Source organism: Pyrgilauda ruficollis, unplaced genomic scaffold, assembly GCF_017590135.1.
Source record: "Pyrgilauda ruficollis isolate IOZ18807 unplaced genomic scaffold, ASM1759013v1 scaffold174, whole genome shotgun sequence".
Classification (NCBI taxonomy): Eukaryota; Metazoa; Chordata; class Aves; order Passeriformes; family Passeridae; genus Pyrgilauda; species Pyrgilauda ruficollis.
Genome location: NW_024516320.1, coordinates 357,621 through 376,137, shown reverse-complemented (window position 1 = coordinate 376,137; position 18,517 = coordinate 357,621). Strand labels below are relative to the sequence as shown.

Genomic DNA, 18,517 nt, shown 5'->3' with positions numbered 1-18,517 from the left:
TTACAGTAGAGAGTTTGTTACTACCATCCCTAGTTTTAGCAATACGTCTCTCAAATCTCTTCAGATTACATCATGGAACTACAATATAGAATCATACCCAGATCCATTTGTTGTATTAAAAATACTAAGCAGTTTAATGGCAATTTCTCTTATAATAGTTTAGCAAATTTCCACTTTCTCACATGATTTCTTTACATCTCTTTTGTAATTAATCCATTTACCAAAATATACCAAAAATTTTTTTCTTTTTATGCATAGTGTAAAGGTAGGAGATATAATTCCAATTTTCTCAGATTTCAGAAAAGGTACAGCTTTTGGTTTCCTTACAGCAACAACAGCTTTTGGTTTCCTTACACATTTATTCTTCAGCTACTTAAAAAACAATAAATCTATCCTTGCATCTCTTTGATCACTCTCCTCCAACCATTCAATAATCCATCAGTAATTATAACTTCTTCATTTTTTTAGCTTAAAAGGGTGTTATTTATCACAGATTGTCATGAATCCTGGTTTTAAATTATCAAGAGTCCAATTGCTGACTGGAATGGGGAATCTTCTTCCTAATTAAACAGACTGATTTAATGTAAAAACTTACAACATCTCACTTTTCAATTAGGCATAACATTATTAAGACAAAAAGGATCATCCTCACTTTATTTTCTACTCAGAGAATGAAATACAGTGAAAATTAAACAAATACCAATATAGTGCCAGACCTAGTAACACTTTCAGCATACCTTTGCCACTACTAATACATCAGTATATGATGTCATTTATTCCTGATTCATTCCACTTACTTGAATGTCAGGAATAGGCTTAAGCTTTTACATCCAAACACCCTGGGGTATTGAAAAATATTAAGTTCAAAGTTGAAAAGAAAAAAAATGGGATTAATTTAAACAGAAACAGGAAAATATAGAGCATCAACTTACAGAAGAGCACAACTTACTCCCCACACTGCTACCTGTACGAATCATTTCTCTCCACTAGAATTACTAGTTAAACAAGGATGTGGCAATCCAGACTTCCAATTCTTATTTAATTCTTGCTTGGCTTACAGATGCTAACTACCATAAGAAGACCTTATTGTAGCCATCTGACAGGAATCTCTGAGACATGGTACTTTCCTGAAGGACAGCTGACACCTGGGATAAAGCATCCCTCACTGAACACAGCAGATACAGAGGGAGCATGCAGCTTTCTCTTTTTAAGCCAGGTCTGGGAAAGACAGTGGCCAGAGACTTTTTTACAACAAAGGAGAATGCTAGAACGTACTTTTGTGAAATCAAACTCAAGAGTTAGGAGATAGAGATGATTCATTAGAAAAGGAATTCAAAGAATTGTTCATTGAAAAGAGCTTGTCTTATGATTCCCTCTCTATATGGGCCAATAGAGGTGAGATCAATATTTTCTTTATTTTTTAACACCTTTTAATGTCTCCAGACATTCATATCACACCAAAAGAGCCCTACTTCCAAATACTGAAATTACAAACCCAGTTTGTAAGTGCTGATGGGAAAAAAAGACCAGGAGTCTCAGCAACAGGTTGCCAAAATTCCTCCTACAAATCTGATGTGGGAGAATCAGGATTTAACTGTGCACAAGGGCTCAAAACCCCAAATACAGACAAACAGCTTGGAAGGCTAGAATTGCTGCATAGATTAGTCTGAAACAAACCTCAAGTAAATAATTTATTCAGGATCTGTTCCTGTATTCCTAGTATTCCTGTATGTCCCCCAATTGATATTCAGTCTACCATTGTTTGCTTGATGCAGTCTTCACTCTGTATTTTATTTCTACATGATTTTTGCCTTACTGGGTTAAAAAAAATTGACAAGATGCTAGGCACAATTCAGAAGCAGCAAGAGGTTCCTCATCAGACTCATGAATCAGCTGCAAAAATCAGCAAAAGTTTTTTTTGTAAACACACACAAAAGCATGCTTGCTAAGAGGAATGCAAGGCTATTATAAAATGGAAAGGTTGGATGTTTTTTTGGAAAGAGATAAGCCAGAGCTATAGTGGAAAGCAAGTACACACAAAAATCAGAAAAAGAAATTTATGAAGTTAAAAAGCTTAATATTGAATCCAAATTAGATATTCGTAATTGGCAGGGCAAAAAGGGTTCTTTAAGCATTCATAACAATACTTTTGTTTCCATGGCTCCTACAGGAAAGACTCTTCTTGCAAAGAAATAAAACATACATGAGGGAAGATTGCTTTTTAGGGAAAAGGAGTATACCAGAATCTAAAATTCTAACATACATTAGTCTTGATTTTCATCCTGAAAATGACAAAAATCAAAAAGTTTCAAACACAATGGTACTTCACATCATGACATGATTAGATTTTATTTTTTCACATAATTTACTTACTTTGAGTAACACTAAGTTGACAGAAATCTCCAAATAGTAATCTTAAAAAGATGACTTTCAGATAGGAACATAACTCAACCCTAGCACATTCCACTGACTTGCTCTGAGGTTCCATCAACAAAGGGATAGTACATCATTACCATTAATAAATTGTTACCGCTATACTGACGTTACACAAAAATTTTAAGAAAAAAAAGAAATCCCCATTGTGTGCCAAAGAGTTTAGTCTGAAACCAGCTATGTTAATGCTAAACACTCTGACAACAGCAGATAGCTTATACACAAGTTAAAACAGGAGACTAAGGTCAATATATGGGCCTTGGCAGTAAAGTCACAAGCTGAGAAAAAGAAAGTAATTGAAGGGTTCTACAACAGGAGATCCTCTGAAGATCTTTGCATAACCACAGTGACCTCTCTAGCCCAGAGTATCGAAGTGTGCAATAAGCTAGAAGGACCAAGTGAGAAAGTGGGAACAAAAGTACACTGCAGTGTCAGAAAAAGGCAGAGATTACTAGTTACTCCAGCTGGACAAAGTTCCCCATATAAAAGTCTACACAACTGAAAGAATGAAAAGGTAGCACAAATTCTAGAGCAAGTAGAGAGGGAAAACACTTAAGAAACACCAGACAAAGAAGTCAGCTGCACTTTGGGCTCAAAGTCAGTGCAGAGAAAGTCACAGGCTCATTGAGTGGAACACAGCAATCCAGTCTGGCACTAGGTTAACAAATGAAAAGCAAATTTTTTGCAGCAGCAAATATGCATGCTCCAAAATAAGAATGTAACATGAATAATCTAGGAGTTTAATATACAAAATGCATAGAGAAATAAAAAACATCTTAGAAATTGATTTAATCAGACTCATGAATCTTAGCTTTAAATTAATAAATGTTAATAGGAAGAAAGGCCCAGTCCTGCAGACTTTAACCACAATTGCTTGCAATGGTTATGACAGTACTTCTAGCACTGGAGCAGTAGTCTGAAGGCTGGATTCTCAAGTTAGGAACGCTGGTGTTAACTCCTAAATACTACTGGTGGTACACTGTTGGAATATAGCCCATAAACTAACTAGATGTCCCTAGAGACCGTGTCAGTTTACCTTCATTATGCAGTCAGAGGATTTGTAAAGCATTAAAGACAGCTTATGACAAATTTTGCTTCCTGAATTTTACCAAAAGAAGGCATTGCTGAAGTCACTTGTAACTAGAAGTGAGAAATGTGACTCAGATCCATAGCAGCTTACAATGTTATTCATGTTTTAACCACACATTTTCAAATTTTGCAATCAGTCATGATCAATCTGGGGATCCTCATCTTCAGTAAAGCCAAAGTTGCTGCAGCACTGCAAGACTGGGCCTCTGTTCCATTCAGCTAATTAATATTTCTACAGGAACTAAAAGAAAATAAACTTGTGCGCTACAGCTGTGCATTACCACAGTCATGTTAAACCCCTTTAGCTGAATGCAGCATGGCTCTAACCCATGGGCATTTATGACTGATGCATCTGCATGAAGCTTCTCATGAATGTTGCAAGCTTCTGAACATCTTCTACAGTCACCGCATTATATAAAGAGGCACGGATTCCTCCCACAGACCTGAATTGAAAATAGGAGAGAAAAAAAGAAGAACCAGAAAAGTTTTGTATATTCTAAAAAAAAGACATTAGTAGCAGTCACAGACATTTAAATCTATTCCTACTCTAAAATTATAAAATTCTCAGTTATGTGCATGGGAAGCAGTATTTAATTCTTCAAGGCAGGCTTGCAATCTAGAGAAGCTTAGTATTTATTAGTTATTTACAGGTCCAAAACTATAACCCAAAGACATCAAAAAACTAATCCCACAAACACTACTTAACATGGGAAAGAACTCTTGCAACCAGGTAGACAAGCCATCTGAGAGATTTTATACACTGATACAATCTGACCTCAAAGGATATCTTTGGCATCTGCATGGAGACAGATTTGCAGAAGAGAGCAGAATTAAGGATAAAGCTCTCTGAAGCCCACCACTTCACCTAAGCAGTAGCTGAGTCACCAGCAATCTCTGATTACAATCTCTAGACTGCTATTCTTAAGTGTTGCCAAACCAGTATGAGGAACAGCTTACGTGTGAGAAAGGCTGGCAAGTCAATGCACAATGCCTGATGCTGTACCACTGTAGTAATAGTTTACTCTGCACAGGACAGAGACTCACTTGACTAATACTCACCTATGTCCCTTCAGAGATATCATGTTAAGTTCCACAGCCTTCTCAAGAAATTTCTTCTCCAGGGCTTCATCACCCTTGACACTGCCAATGCGGAAAGGTACATTCATTCTGCTTCGGTTCTTTCTCTCCACTGGACATCTAGAAAGGTTGTAGAATGTAATGCTTAACCCACTTTGTTAAATTTGTATTTCAGCTATATGCAGTTTGAGAAATGAATAATCACACCTGTTTAGAACCAAAATCAACCCTTCATAATCAAAATTGTCATTACTTTCTGTGAAAGAGAGAAACCTTCCTTTTTTAACCAAGTATAATAATGGAAGTGGTGAAGTGGAAGTCTTATTAAGCCTTCCTGGCACACTCAGAACTGTGCCGGAGAAACGGACATGAGGCTTGTGTACAGACCTAATTAAATTTAAAAATAATAATAATGAAAATAAATAAACAGTTACTAGCATAGGAGAGGTAATTACAAGGAATTTTGACTAAGTCTAAAGCAGTTTCTTCTCTTCCTCTTCAAAGACTGACATTTCAACTAGTCAAAAGTGCTACCAGAATTACAGTCAGCTAAACAGAACTACAGGAAGTACAAGAATACAGCATAAGTAAATTTTCATAGACATTAGAAACTTTTGTTAGTGATTTCAGTCCATCTTCTAAATTAGCATTACTCAGAATCATGAAGTACAGAAGAGGTATCTCTAGAACAAATCTTGCACTGCATACATGACCACAACATTACATGAGATGCATCACAATTCCTTAATTTCTTAAAATCCCATTTGATTTCTCTTCAACTATTTTGTGAAGCTAAGAAATTACAGGGGAGGAAGAGAAGATTTAAATATCTTTTTTAGTGTTTCTACTTATAAAGGAGATCTGAAGCCTTCAGATTTATTTTTTTCTAAGGCTGTAATGTAGATTCTTGTAGGCATTCAATATAAATGAGTTTTCAGAAATCGCATATGGATTTCATACCTATTACTATGCTATTTGGAAAAGAATTAGTATCAATCTTTTCAGATCCTTTCTTGTTCTTTTGTCCAGATGTCTCCATGACGAATTAAAAAAAAAGATCCATCCTAACACCTGCCTGTGCAAATCATCTACTTCAGGTTCAACCAGGAAAATAATGTTCAAAAAGGCCTATGCTTCTGAGCACTCCCATATCTGAATTACTGCAGCCATGCTTTAGTTTTAGAATATCCAGTTGCTACTAGGCAATCTGATGTAACTCAGTGCACAGATGTTGAAAAACAAACTACAAATGGCACAGAGCACTTCATGGAAGAAAGGCTCCATTTGCTAAATGGCTTGTCACATGGCTTACTCAGGGAAGCATGCCACAGATTAAGTGCCACGTTACAGCTGGGAAGGCAGCTTCAAATTAAGGCTTCCTTTAAGTTATAGCTACAATTTAGAAATTCACAGTCTTAACTGTATTGCTTAGGAAGCTGCATACAGCTCAGTTAGTGAAGCTTGTTCTGCTTTCCCAGCTGACTATTTACCATCCAATTTGCACTGCATTTCCCACTCACTGCCTTACAGACCAACTTGCCAGATACAGATTTCTGTTTGTCACAAAACATTTTTTTCAAGGCTTCATTTGCTTTCTGACGTTTATGAAAAACCCCCAGGATTTCCCTGGAGTAGGATCACAATCCTGATCATGGTGATGCTAAAGGCAAAGCTGTTTTCATTAACTAAATGGATAAGAAGAATGTATTAAATATTATGATGAAACTTTATCTCTGACAATTATGACTGCAGACAGCTTTAATTTAAAATTCAAATTTAATTTGTTCTATCCTAACTTGGACTTGAAAGTAAATTAGGTCCCCACACTGTTGCTTTTACACAGAAGGTGAAAGAAAATATTTTGCAGTTTCATGGTTAATTAGTAGTCTGAGCTTGGCAAATATTAAAATTATTACAGTATCTGCTTTTAACTATGCATAGGTCCTGTGAGCTCAAAAATACCTTGCAACTCTATGTAAAAGTCAAGAGGGTAAATCTGCTTTGGAAAGCCAGCAGAAATAACTGAAGAAAATCAACTGTGCATAAACCACATAAAGAAAATGTATTCCATTTTGAGGTCTGATCTTTCTATTTTATTTCAGGAAGTGTTTCAGAACTTAGTATAATTAGCTAATAAAAATGCTTTGCTTGACAGAGAAAAAGCAGAGTCTTTCACTCCTGGAAAGTGGTAGGCAAAATACAATGCAAAGGGGTCCCTACAATTTCTTACAGGCAATTTTCTCTGTTTTGGCCTACATGTCACCAAGAGATTCCGTAAGCATACAAACCAGAATCTGCATATCTGTTCTTTGTATGCTTTTTTCCCACGCTCCTGTTTTATTAAGTTTAGAATATTAAGTTTTTAGTAGGGTTCACTAGTGATCTATACACAATAAGTTGAAATAACTTCCTACTTATGGAAGGAAGAGACTTATGAGACTTATCCTTGGACAGTTACCAAGCAAATGGTTTGCACAAAGAGTTTCCTCAAAGAAGGTGACTTCAAAAATACAATTAAACTTTCAAAAGTTACGAATGTTTGGTTATGTAGCAAATATTGAAGCAAAGAGGAAAAGTGTAGCAACTTACGCATAAAATCCATTAGATTTGTCTATAATATCATAAATCATCCGTGACTTGATTAAACTGAGTTTATCCATTGCTGCAGCTCCACCATTATTCTTTATCCATTCCAGTACCAATCCCATGATATAAATACTGCAAAAGGGAAGAACATTTTTCAGTTCAATTATTCAAACAGGGAAGAAATAAGTCTTGTCTAATAGTTCACAAAATGTTCCAGTAACAAAATGCCATGTTTGATTTAAGGGCACTTAAGATTAACAAATCAAAACCTAGACTATTTTACAAGTTATGACAACTCTAAACAGACAATGTTTCCTGGACACAGGATGAAATATCCTGAAATTCAAATGTCACACATATTGGACTGTTGGACCCATTTTAATATTTTAATCCTTTGTACCACAGAAGGGCATGTCCTACAGGCTTCCTGCAGCCCAGCAGGGCTCCCAAAGTTATCCCCAGACATGCTGCGTGCACTGCCAATTCATTCATGCCTACACAACTGCCTGTCAGGTCCTGCCTAGAAGGACTACACAACTGCCTAGGAGGGGCCAGATTTAGCAAAAAAGTTGATGGCATTTGCCCTGCACAGCTGCTCTAGCAAAAATACAGGAGTGAATCTCAGATACATGTACATTAATATGCCAGAAATGTAACCATATTTTCACAAATGTTAAAAATAAGAATTCTAATCCCGTTTCTGTCTACAAAGACCTTTTGCCCATGTGAACAGTGAAGTTTGGTGAAACAAATTATGATGTATCACACTTGACTGTTACCAGTCAAGTTCTTAGTAGAGATCTGGAAGCCTACTGGCATCACATGGCTTGAGACCAAGAATTTCAATGCTAGTGACTAAGTGCAACATAAAAAAATCCTTGACACCTTTTGCCTTTGTGCTTTTGCTACAAAACTCACTTGTTCAAGTTCAGACATTTCCCACGACTACAACAATCTACATAAAAACCAGCTCACAAGTTTTTATGGCCTATATCCAACAAGCTCATTCTTATGAATCCCTTCATTATTGATTCCAAGGGAGTGCTCAGAGAACATTACCCTACAAGTTTCCCTAACACATATCTAGCAGGAGGCTGTTTTAAATTTTGCTGCTTTTTATTTCTAAAGGGATGCCAGTACCAAATCCTCAAACACTTCCAAAAGGCTGCAGAATAACCAAGGTTACAGACTGCCATTTATAGGAAGTACCCTTCTGTTCTGAGAGCACAATCTTGCCACATCTGTGACAGCACATTATCAATGACTCCAGTGTAAATTATTTAAGTGAAGTACAGACTACGCCCTTAGCAAATATACAGGGCCACATTCACATCTTGCCCTCACTTCCTTGAGCAAAACTTTTCAGACAAGTGAACTGTTAAGAAGTCAGCCTTAGAGTCATTCACAAAAACCCAGACAGCTGAAACCTTTTATCCTTCTTTTACATCAATCAAAATAATGTTTCTGGAACAATTTTAAGTGCAAAATGCATTTCAGAGCTTGTAAATGAGATTTTTATAGCAAATTCATTGTTAATTTTAGCCAAACAGATTAGGGTCAAAAAGTCAACTATGTAGTGCCACGAGGTTAAAGCCATTAGCATCACCTTAATTTAATTTAACATTTTGCTGAAATAGCTTTTGCAAATTCAGTTAATATTTCCTGCCTGTTTGCCAGCAAACCATTAACAAGGAAAAGAGCACAGAAAAAGAGAGCTAAGAAGCTTTGCCAGTTCCTTAAACTGGAACAGGCAGTTAGGGCCAAGCCAAACAGATGTGCATCCTGCCAACATTTCAGTCTGTTTCATTCTGGATTCTGGAGCATACTCCAATGTGAGTCTGTAGCATGAAGTGAAATCCAGCAAGACAGTGATGAGAATGGAGAAACTGTTAGTTCAGCTTCATTTTCAGTTCCCTTAACCACCCACTACTGTGTTAAGGCTACTGTCAGATACTGACAGTTACTCAGTCAGATACTGAGTAACAGCTAAAGCAGCACTTTCTTTTCAGAAGTTCTTTGCAATGGTTAAAATAAGGCTGCAGAATTTAATTTGTTTGCTTTTCAAATCAGAGGAACAAGACTGTGTCCAAGTACTGAGATTAAGTAGAACTTCTGTTTTTCAAATGGAAATAGCTATGTACTTGGAAAACATGAATGGCTGGATTTAAAACCTGGCATATTCAAGTATACAGTGTCCAAAAACAGTACGTGTGACTTGGCAGTCAGGCACATAATCGATCATGAAATAGAGGTTTCACCAGGCACTGGGAAAGACATACATCCTGCCTATGTTACAAAGCTACATTGAGCAGACCAAAATCTGGAAACATTGAATAGCTAATTGTTACTGGGTGTACTCAGCCAACAGGGCAGACAGGCTGCCAGTAAGAACGCATAATTACAGCACTACACTCTGTACAGTAGACACACAACTTGGGGAACAAATTCGGCACTGTAAAATGTGGCATAAACAAATGTTCACAAGATTTACTGTTCTGTTGATAAAGATAGCTGCTCCTATGTCATGGCAATAGTACACTGCAGTGCAATGATGGAATTAAGTTATAGGCTTTACATACAGGAATCACTGAACTTTGGGCCTGTACAGTACATTTAACGTGTGTCAGAAATCATTAGGCAACCTAACTTTGCAATTCTGGAACATGCAACCAAGCTGTAAGAGCTGAGATCAAATATCAGTATAAAATTTCATTATGAAATTATCCTGAAAAGGAAATCTTTATTTTCAAAGTAATTTTAAAAGATTCTGGGGAAAAATAATGGGATAACGAGATTGAAAATTAAAAAAAAAAAAAATTCAGAGGATGCTGGTATAAAAATTCTTCAGGATAAGAACCAGTAGATACTACTAGCTCAATGGCTAAACATGCAACCAGCAAAGCACCATTTCACTAGTTATCAGAAGCTACAAGATAGCAATTTTTAAAAAGCAAGCTGTAGTCTGATCTGCTTCTTGCATAATGAAATCTTCAAGTACATGGCAATTTTATGATTCTGATTGCTAGCAATGTTCATAAAGCTAGACCAATTTTATCTTTGGATGCCAAACCAAACACTGAGATGACAGTCAAACAATTATGCAAAGCTCTACAAGAGAGTAAAAGAAAAGCAACTACTAAAATGCCTTTTAAAAAATTCTTCCAGTTTCATTTCAAAATCAACAGTAGTGAAAGATGTAGAAAGAACAAGAAATATTTTTAAATATTAAAGGATACATAATCTTGTAATATATTATTTAAAATTTTAATCACAATATTATTTACCATTTTCCAGTAAAGAAAGTCAGTGGGGATCTGGAGGTTTAAATGCGGAGAACAACGTCAAGAAGAAATTTAATCAAACTGTATTTAGGATCAAGAAGCAAGTCTAAGTGCCAAATTATCTCCTTACAATAAGAGAAGCATCACCACTGAATTGACTAGAGCTGTGCTCATGTAAACCAGAACTGCATCCGGAAACTTCTACAGTGGAGCTATGACATGTAATATTCACTTTGAAAAAGGCCACATCCTCTATGGATGAGTCGCACCAGGCAACACAAAGGCACCAGTCACACGGCTGGACACTTCCCACGTTCTCGCAGGAATCACGTGAAACACTCCAAGGCGTCAGTGGCTTGAGGGCAAACACACAACTTTGGAAGCTTTTCTAGAAAAGAGCGGCAGATGGCAGTGCGGCAGCTTTGAGTAAGGGATATCACATCGCAGGGTGAGTTACCTGTAGCATGGTGGAGTGTTATACAATGAGCTATTTGCTGCCTGTGTTTTGTAATCCAGTACAACAGGACATTCCTTCAGGGCAAATCCCAGCAAGTCCTCACGTACTATTACAACAGTAACTCCAGCACAGCCAACATTCTTCTGAGCACCAGCGAAAATCACACCAAACTTTAAAAAGGAAGAAGAAAAGAACTTGTTACATGCATTCACTTGTAGATCTTATTACTGAGTAATACCCCAGGCATACTAGTCAGCTGAACAGAAGAGAGAATGCACTGAAAATTAGCAAGTTGTAGGTTAAAAAAAGAGTTAGCAGAAGTTCTGATTTCAAAGTGCACTTACGGCTTCTCAGCTGAAGAAGATAATCAACAACGAATTTCACAACAGTTTGCTAAATGTTTATTTAATAGCTGCCTCTCAAGGCACCCTGTGGCAATTTCACACTACTCCAGGCAAATTTACTAAAATCAAATTCCTACACAGTTCACAGTATGGAGAACCCACCTGGTATTTCAGAACAATCGTCATAAAATCCACCGGTACAAAGAGGCAGATCAGGAAAGGCCAAGTTGAATGCATTAACAACTACTCTGTTTTGCTACACACAGGTAAGAAAGGTCAAACATGCTATTTCACTAGTCAGTAACACTTCTACTCATAGTATACTTTACAAACATAGTAATCACCTATGTTCTGCCTTTGTACTATTTGTGAAACAGACACCATAATCATGAGGCAGAGGAAGCTCTAGAAGCTTAAGAGGTTACAGATTTTTCATGACAGAGGCAGGATTAAAAAACTTATTAACAGTACCCTCCTGTAGCCGTACACTAGATACAGACTAAGTGTTATTTAGAAGACATTTATTTTAGCTGTTATTTTAAGCAGGTATTTTCTTCATCAGTGAAGATCACATAGTAGCTAAATAATCTTGGGCAGTTTAACATGAACAATTTCAATATAGTTCAGTATGTTTTTACGAGAAAAAAGAAAACAGTCATTGAAATCTCAAACCTGAAATGTCAACACTTCTATCTGTCATCAGATATTCAATTAACAAAACACCACTTCCTTAATTTCACCGCTCAGCATCTCTAGCCATCCAGACATTTCAAAGTGCTTCACTATAGGCATTAAATTTTGAAAATGCTTTCTGCAGTCACTATGTCCAATTGTTTACCTTGGAAACATCCACAGGTTTGGACAGGAAGTTTGATGACATATCACAAACCAAGACTGCTCCTTTGACATCAGGTACAAAGTCAAACTCCACACCATGAACAGTTTCATTAGCACAATAATACACATAAGAAGCATCCGGATTAAGATTCCAAGTGCTTGGATCAGGAATGCCTAAGAGCCAAAAAAGAAACCCAGAGGTCACTGGAGACAAGTAATTTTCTTGGCATGCAGTTTTACGTGAACATGAAACTTAAGTGCAAACCAAGAACAATTTTGCCATATCGACTATTCATCATGTTGTTACCAGGAAGATAATGTATCTGTGAAGCCAATACACCAGTGCACTCCCAAAATTCTATGGTGAGCCATCATTAAGTTTGCAAAACCTTTTGATTTTCACTCCTTATTCTTCAAATTATTTTCCTCCCATTTGCAATTGCAGACTACAAACTACTGTCTTAGGGGTTCAAAACAGCATTTCAGAGTATCAGACACTGAGTACAAGAATCTTCCTGCTGCCTTTGGAACCACTGAAACATCCAAATTCTCATGTACAAAGTTCTCTAAAACTGTTTCTGTGCAATACCAGAAGCATTTAAGTCTTGCCCAAGCTGAACAAACACAAGGTCATCCACCTTTCTCCCATTTTAAGCTTTGCAACTGATTTACAAAACTAAGATCTCCTCTGTCAACAGGCAATATACAGGCATGTCCTGACAGCACAAACAGGTTTGGCATAGAACAAATAGTTCCTCTCTTTCTTTTTTCCTCCAGGACCTGATGGGAAGTGGAGGGAAGGGTGGGGGACAGTACCATTGCCTTCATCATTATTTACTGCTAAGAAATTATGAATTACACTCCCCCAGACTGGAAAGTTGTAGGTTCAATTCCTTCCTGTGCTCCACAGAATATAAACTTACTTTCCAAGTTAGTGCCCTAATTGCCACTACACTAATGTATATGGGGATATTCTTTGTCTTGTTGCCACTGTTTAGTTCAAGTGCTGTAATTTGGACCAGAGGGAAGAAAAGTGAGCAAAAGTAGCAGGAATAGGAACTAGATCTCAAGTATTCCTGCTCCAAGAATTATTTATGTATATTCAGTGACACATTGCTGGGAAGGATAATAATTTAGGAATCCTTTAAAGCAGGTAACAGAATTCAGGTCTCCCATATCCTGGGTCAACAAGGTTAATATCTCAGGCCTGCTTCTAAATTTTAGAGCAATCCTATTACTGAGTGTACATGAAATTGAAATATCTCACAATATCCCTGTGAATAGCTTAAGAACTCAGTTAAATATTAAAAAAAAAAAAAACTGAGAGAGCCCAGACAATTTCCCTACTTAGACACTTTTGTCTTGCCACTTATTTTCTGGCATCTGCTCAGCCCCATTTCACCATTTTCTTCTAGTGGAAACTGTTAAGCTATTTATTAAATCTCTGTGTTGAACAAGGAGGGGTAGACATTCTTTCGAGTGCTGGGCAGTCAACTCTAGTTAACATTCAACAGCCCAATAGCTACATTAGATCCATTTTTAGAGCGAGTCAAAAAGCTAAGCATTCACATGGACAGATGCAATCATCAACTTACTTGTATAGGCTCCTAGTTTGGGATGAACAATATTTACTTTGGCATACTTCTCCGCTTCTTTAGCTGCTTTTGCTGACCAACCTCCAGTAACCACATAATCTGCCTGCCTTCCCTCCTTTAAACCAATAAGGTTAAGCGGGACGGCACTGAACTGAGCAGATCCACCTCCTTGAAGGAAAATAACTTTGTAGTTGTCTGGTATATTTCTGCATAAAATAAATAACCATTTATGTTATTCCCAGGTGACACAGGATGCATACAACTTGATATTATGCATTTAACCCATGACTGAGGAAGAACACTGTCATTTTAGAAGACTCTTTGCCTAGAGGTTAGCTCAATCCCACTAACTTACCTCAGCAGTGGTCTTGAGAAACAGCTTAAATATTTAAGAGTAAATGCTATGAATTTTAGTGATAAAAATTTGCTGAAAAAAGCTTCCTCTCCCCAACCCTGGCACTGCATGAAACAAACTCACTCCTGAGTAGCTGTATGCACAGACTTGAGAGATATTCCATCACAATTAATGTTGACTTTTAATTGTATCTATTGGTAGCTTCATGACTTTTCTGTCATGAAGTCACTAAAGTGCTTACAGTAGAGTTCAGCTTTGAGACCCTCCAATTTGAAAGTGCAACAGTACAGTAAAGTATACATGCAGAGCAAATGCAACAAAGAGTCGCTCATACAATCACAAAAATTACATATTCAATTTATTAATTAAAATCCCTTAGTCAATGATTCTGGCTGGACTGAGGGTCAAGCGTTTGTGTTAAATGGCCAACATTATTACCTACTATGAGACAGTAATTCTAATCCATTATATATTTATTTTGATTTTTTTAAAATGTGTCACTCTATTAATAGGAAGAGGGCACTTGCTCAGTGATTATAACACTGATACACAGAGCTTTTTTTAATAAAATTGGATTTATGGACAACATGCAGATCACATTTATACCACCAGAGAACTGATTTTTATTGTTTGCACTTATTTCTTTTAGTTCATGTCCTTCATTAATTCTATGAAGGTGACAAAAATCAAAATTTCAAAACAAATTCAGCTAGACATGTAAAAAACATCTTAACCTGATAAGAATCCATTGTCACATTCAAAAATATAAGCATCAAACTTACATATAAGAAGATCAGTGTCCTCCTCAAGGTTATTACTCTACAATACACAGTACCCACGCATGAAAAACACCACCAAAGATGTGCTTTCAAGAAAAGGTCTCCACATTAGACATTACTGGTGCAACTAGCACACGCATAAGATTAAAATAAGCAGAAAGTAATTCACTTACAGCAATTCACGCATGAGATTTTCAGTTGTATTTAGAATTTTTGTGAAATCTGAAGACCGATGGCTCATTTCTTTGGTGGAATAGAGAGAAGAAATAGCATGAAACAAGACAGTAATAAATGAATTTGGTTTTAAAATTTTGTTATGCTTTAAACCGTTTACAATACAGACCCAAAATGCCTGAAGGTTGTCATTCCCAGTTCCTACTCCTCTTTAAGTACATAGGTACTCCTAAATACCCACTGAAGACTTACACCTACAGTCTTGTCCAGATACAGGCAAATCCTGTTCATTGACATTTGGCACCCATATGACCTTATTACCACTAGGAACAACCACATTTGTGGGTAAAAAAATAGTTTCTTGAAAGATTTCATTCTGCCTCATGCTAAGAACCTTCTCTTCTGCTAATGCTGTAAGAAGTATATAATAAAGTACAGGAAAAGTACAGGTTTTGTTCTCTTACCTTTGGCAAGGCTTCTTCACACAGTAAAGCTAATTAAACATTAAGGACAATTACATAGTAATTCCTTTTAAATCCATAGGCTGTCTTCCATGTGTAAGTGTACAATTTAAACATTAATCTGAATTGCACAGAGACAGCTGCACGTTCTACTTTTAGCAACTAATAATATGCTCACCATCTTGATGCATAAATCTTTTGTGTAACTGGGGCTGAAAAGCCAGCCAACAGGAGAGCACCGCCTTCCTAATGGGAAGGATGCTATACATCTGCATGATATCTATATGGTATACACATCTGTACAGACACACAGGTGTTAGAAATGGAGCCAAAAGACCAGGAAGTTTTATTAAACAATTCAGTTAAACAACAAAATCATGAAAAGTGTAGATTTTTTAAGTCTTACCAAGAACACTTATACCAAGTCCTTTGTAGTCCACCAATTCTTTCTGTGCTTCTAGTAATACCTATCAAAAGAAAAAATATCCAGAAATAAATCAGGGAATTTTTCACTATCTGGAGTCTCTGATGCATCATGCCTATGCCAGCTGCCCCATATTGCAATAACTTGACACTTGTCAAGTGAGATTAACAGAAGTATAGTTACCAATACAATTTTGCTGTACCTAGAAGCTTAAGGCTTTTCATAAGATAGAAACTTAAATAATATGCTTGTTGTGGAGACCATGCTGTAAGTTATTATTTCAAATGCTACATTTCCAGATTCGTGAATATTTCTAGGAGTTGAATGGAACTGTTAACCTTTCCAGAACATCTAATGTTTGCAAACATCAGCTCTTTCTAAGCAAGCATCCTAAATACCCACTCCCACCACTCCATCCTCTGTCCTTTCACTTGACTTGTGCAAATAGGACGACCAAAGTATTGAAGAAAACATAACAAGAAAGATCAGCTTGGGGAATTGGATATCTTAATGACAACATGACAATGACTGGTTTCACAAAATGGAGTTCCACACTTTTTGAAGAAGAGCCTCTATCTTATTGAGAGTTAAGAAAGAAATTAAGCAAAATTTTGAGACAACAAAAAAAAACAGTTCACCAGCTAAGTAGTGCTTCAGCTATCCTTTATTTTTTTTTTTTTTTTCCTGCCTTTTCCCCTAGCTTTTAAGTATGAACAAAGTAGCATGAGATTCTAACCACTGGATCTGCAGCTTCTGATTTTGGAAAATTCTTGTCTGAGAGCCAGAACAATCTTGGCTGCTCCTAAAGGAAGCAGGCAAAGAGGGAGCCCCAGTAGAACCAAACAAATACTAGGGTGCATGCATGCACCCTAGTATCTGACAAGAAACTGCACACCCTGGGCAATTTCAGGAATAAGAAATCTTGCTGACCAGGTAGCTGCATGGCCTGTCAACTGTAACAGCTGGCTACCAAAAGGTCAACTAAGTGAAGTTTTAACCACCACATTTTAGAAGCAAACTTATCCATCCCAGAGAAGGAGGCAAAAAAAGTAAAGGAGAACACACAGACTGCTAGAGTAGTAGTGCGTGCTAAACTGCTTGATACAATCCAATTCTGTCAGTAACATTCATCATCTAAAAATCTGCACGTGCCTCACAACAGACATCTGTGACACACGTTACAATTGTCTGGTACATTGTCTGGTATAGCTGACAGGCCATGCAGATACCCGGTCAGCAAGTTATACTCTATTAATTGCTCCATCTTCTGCTTTACCGAGGCTGCGTGCTTCATGGGCAGCATCAGCCCACAATCAAGAGAAACAAACCACGGAGGTGACACAGCAGTCCACACAATAGCACTGCACTTTCAAGACTGCAAACAGATTAATAATAGGGAGCTCAGCTGTGCCCACCTGCACTCCTCAAAACTTAAATCCAGTTTTTAACCATCTCTGTCAGAGAGCTGGGTATGGAGGCAGTGCCTGTGAGAGCCCCTTTGGAATCTAGAGCTCAACACAGAACAACACATTTCTTTGCAGCAAATTTTTTTGCATCCTTATCCACAAAGGACATTTCCTCAAGAAAAGAGATGGGAGGGGAAAGAAACCCAAACAAATAAAACAAAGAAAGATGTTCTGCAGCAAATCTGTTTATCTAAAGAATTTTTTTAAAGAAGTAACACATAAAATAACGGAAAATATTATGAAGGATACTAAGAAAGCAACAACAAAAATTCCACAGTAGATAACCCTTAAACTGAGAATCAGGTACGTACAGTTCGGCAGAAACCACCCCTTTCCATATATAGCTGGATAATCCATGGCTGCTGATGCAACTTTCCAGAGGGTTGAGTGTACATCACATTCATTACAACTTCTTATCAAAAGGCGTCTCAGGGAATTGCCACGCTACTTATCAACTGACAAATCTCACACTCCACAGAGCTAGTTTAGGTCCTACTTCCCATACAAAAACTAAGGATATAGGTAAAAAAAAAAAAAAAAAAAAAAAAATTAAAAAAAAAAACCAAACCCCTAGAGAATATTCGAAGAAACACACTCGAGCTAGTTTGCAAAAATCCGAGCTTATCAGAGCAGTTCCTTGGAGAAAGGGGGAAGATTTCAGGTTTTCGCTGAAGGGTTTCAGCGCTGTGCGGGTAAACTCCTGTGATTACGACTTTAATATGAGAGATTCCTTATCCCTCGCTTCGCAGCCGGAGCCCCGCGGGGAGCCGGGGGGACGAGGACACCCAGCCCCGCCGTGCCCAGCCCAGCCCCTACTCACGGAGCGCGGCAGCTTCGCCGGCCCGGCGCCGAAGTTCGCGACCTGCCGCCCTCCCTCCGCCGCTGCCATGCTGCCGCTCCTGCTCCGTCTGCCCGCCCCGCCGCCAGCCCTCCGCTATAAACCCGCGGCCGCCGGGGCCCGACACTTTCCACCCCGGTCCCGGCCGCCCATTGGCAGCGCTGCCGCGGTGAGGCGGCGTGAGGGGAGGGGAGGGGAGGAGAGGGGAGGAGAGGGAGGGGAATGGAATGGGGGGGCTCCGAGCGCCCGCGGAGCTCCGCGGGGTCCCCACAGCGGCGCGCCCCCCGCGGGCAGCGCAGCGAGCTCTGGCGCGCACGAGCC

The 18,517-nt window shown here is 38.0% G+C and overlaps 1 protein-coding gene across 1 annotated transcript; it reads right to left on the bottom strand.

Moving 5' to 3' along the window:
* Window positions 1-2,348: 2,348 nt before the first annotated feature.
* On the bottom strand, window positions 2,349-18,290 carry PSAT1 (phosphoserine aminotransferase 1). Its single transcript, XM_041464207.1, has 9 exons — window positions 18,179-18,290; window positions 15,875-15,935; window positions 15,007-15,076; window positions 13,700-13,905; window positions 12,106-12,278; window positions 10,924-11,093; window positions 7,189-7,317; window positions 4,582-4,719; window positions 2,349-3,965 (listed from the first exon to the last, which is right to left on the bottom strand). The coding sequence occupies exons 1-9, from the start codon at window positions 18,245-18,247 to the stop codon at window positions 3,860-3,862; spliced, it is 1,122 nt and encodes a 373-aa protein (XP_041320141.1). The 5' UTR covers window positions 18,248-18,290; the 3' UTR covers window positions 2,349-3,859.
* Between the last annotated feature and the right edge of the window lie 227 nt (window positions 18,291-18,517).

Excerpts from the sequence above, each read along its gene's own strand:
- PSAT1 (XM_041464207.1), bottom strand. The coding sequence starts at position 18,247 with ATGGCAGCGGCGGAGGGAGGGCGGCAGGTCGCGAACTTCGGCGCCGGG. Across the intron at positions 11,094-12,105 it reads AACCTGTGGATGTTTCCAAG|TTTGGTGTGATTTTCGCTGG; the intron begins GTAAACAATTGG and ends TCCTTTTTAAAG. Across the intron at positions 4,720-7,188 it reads AAATCTAATGGATTTTATGC|ATGTCCAGTGGAGAGAAAGA; the intron begins GTAAGTTGCTAC and ends CAACCTTTCTAG.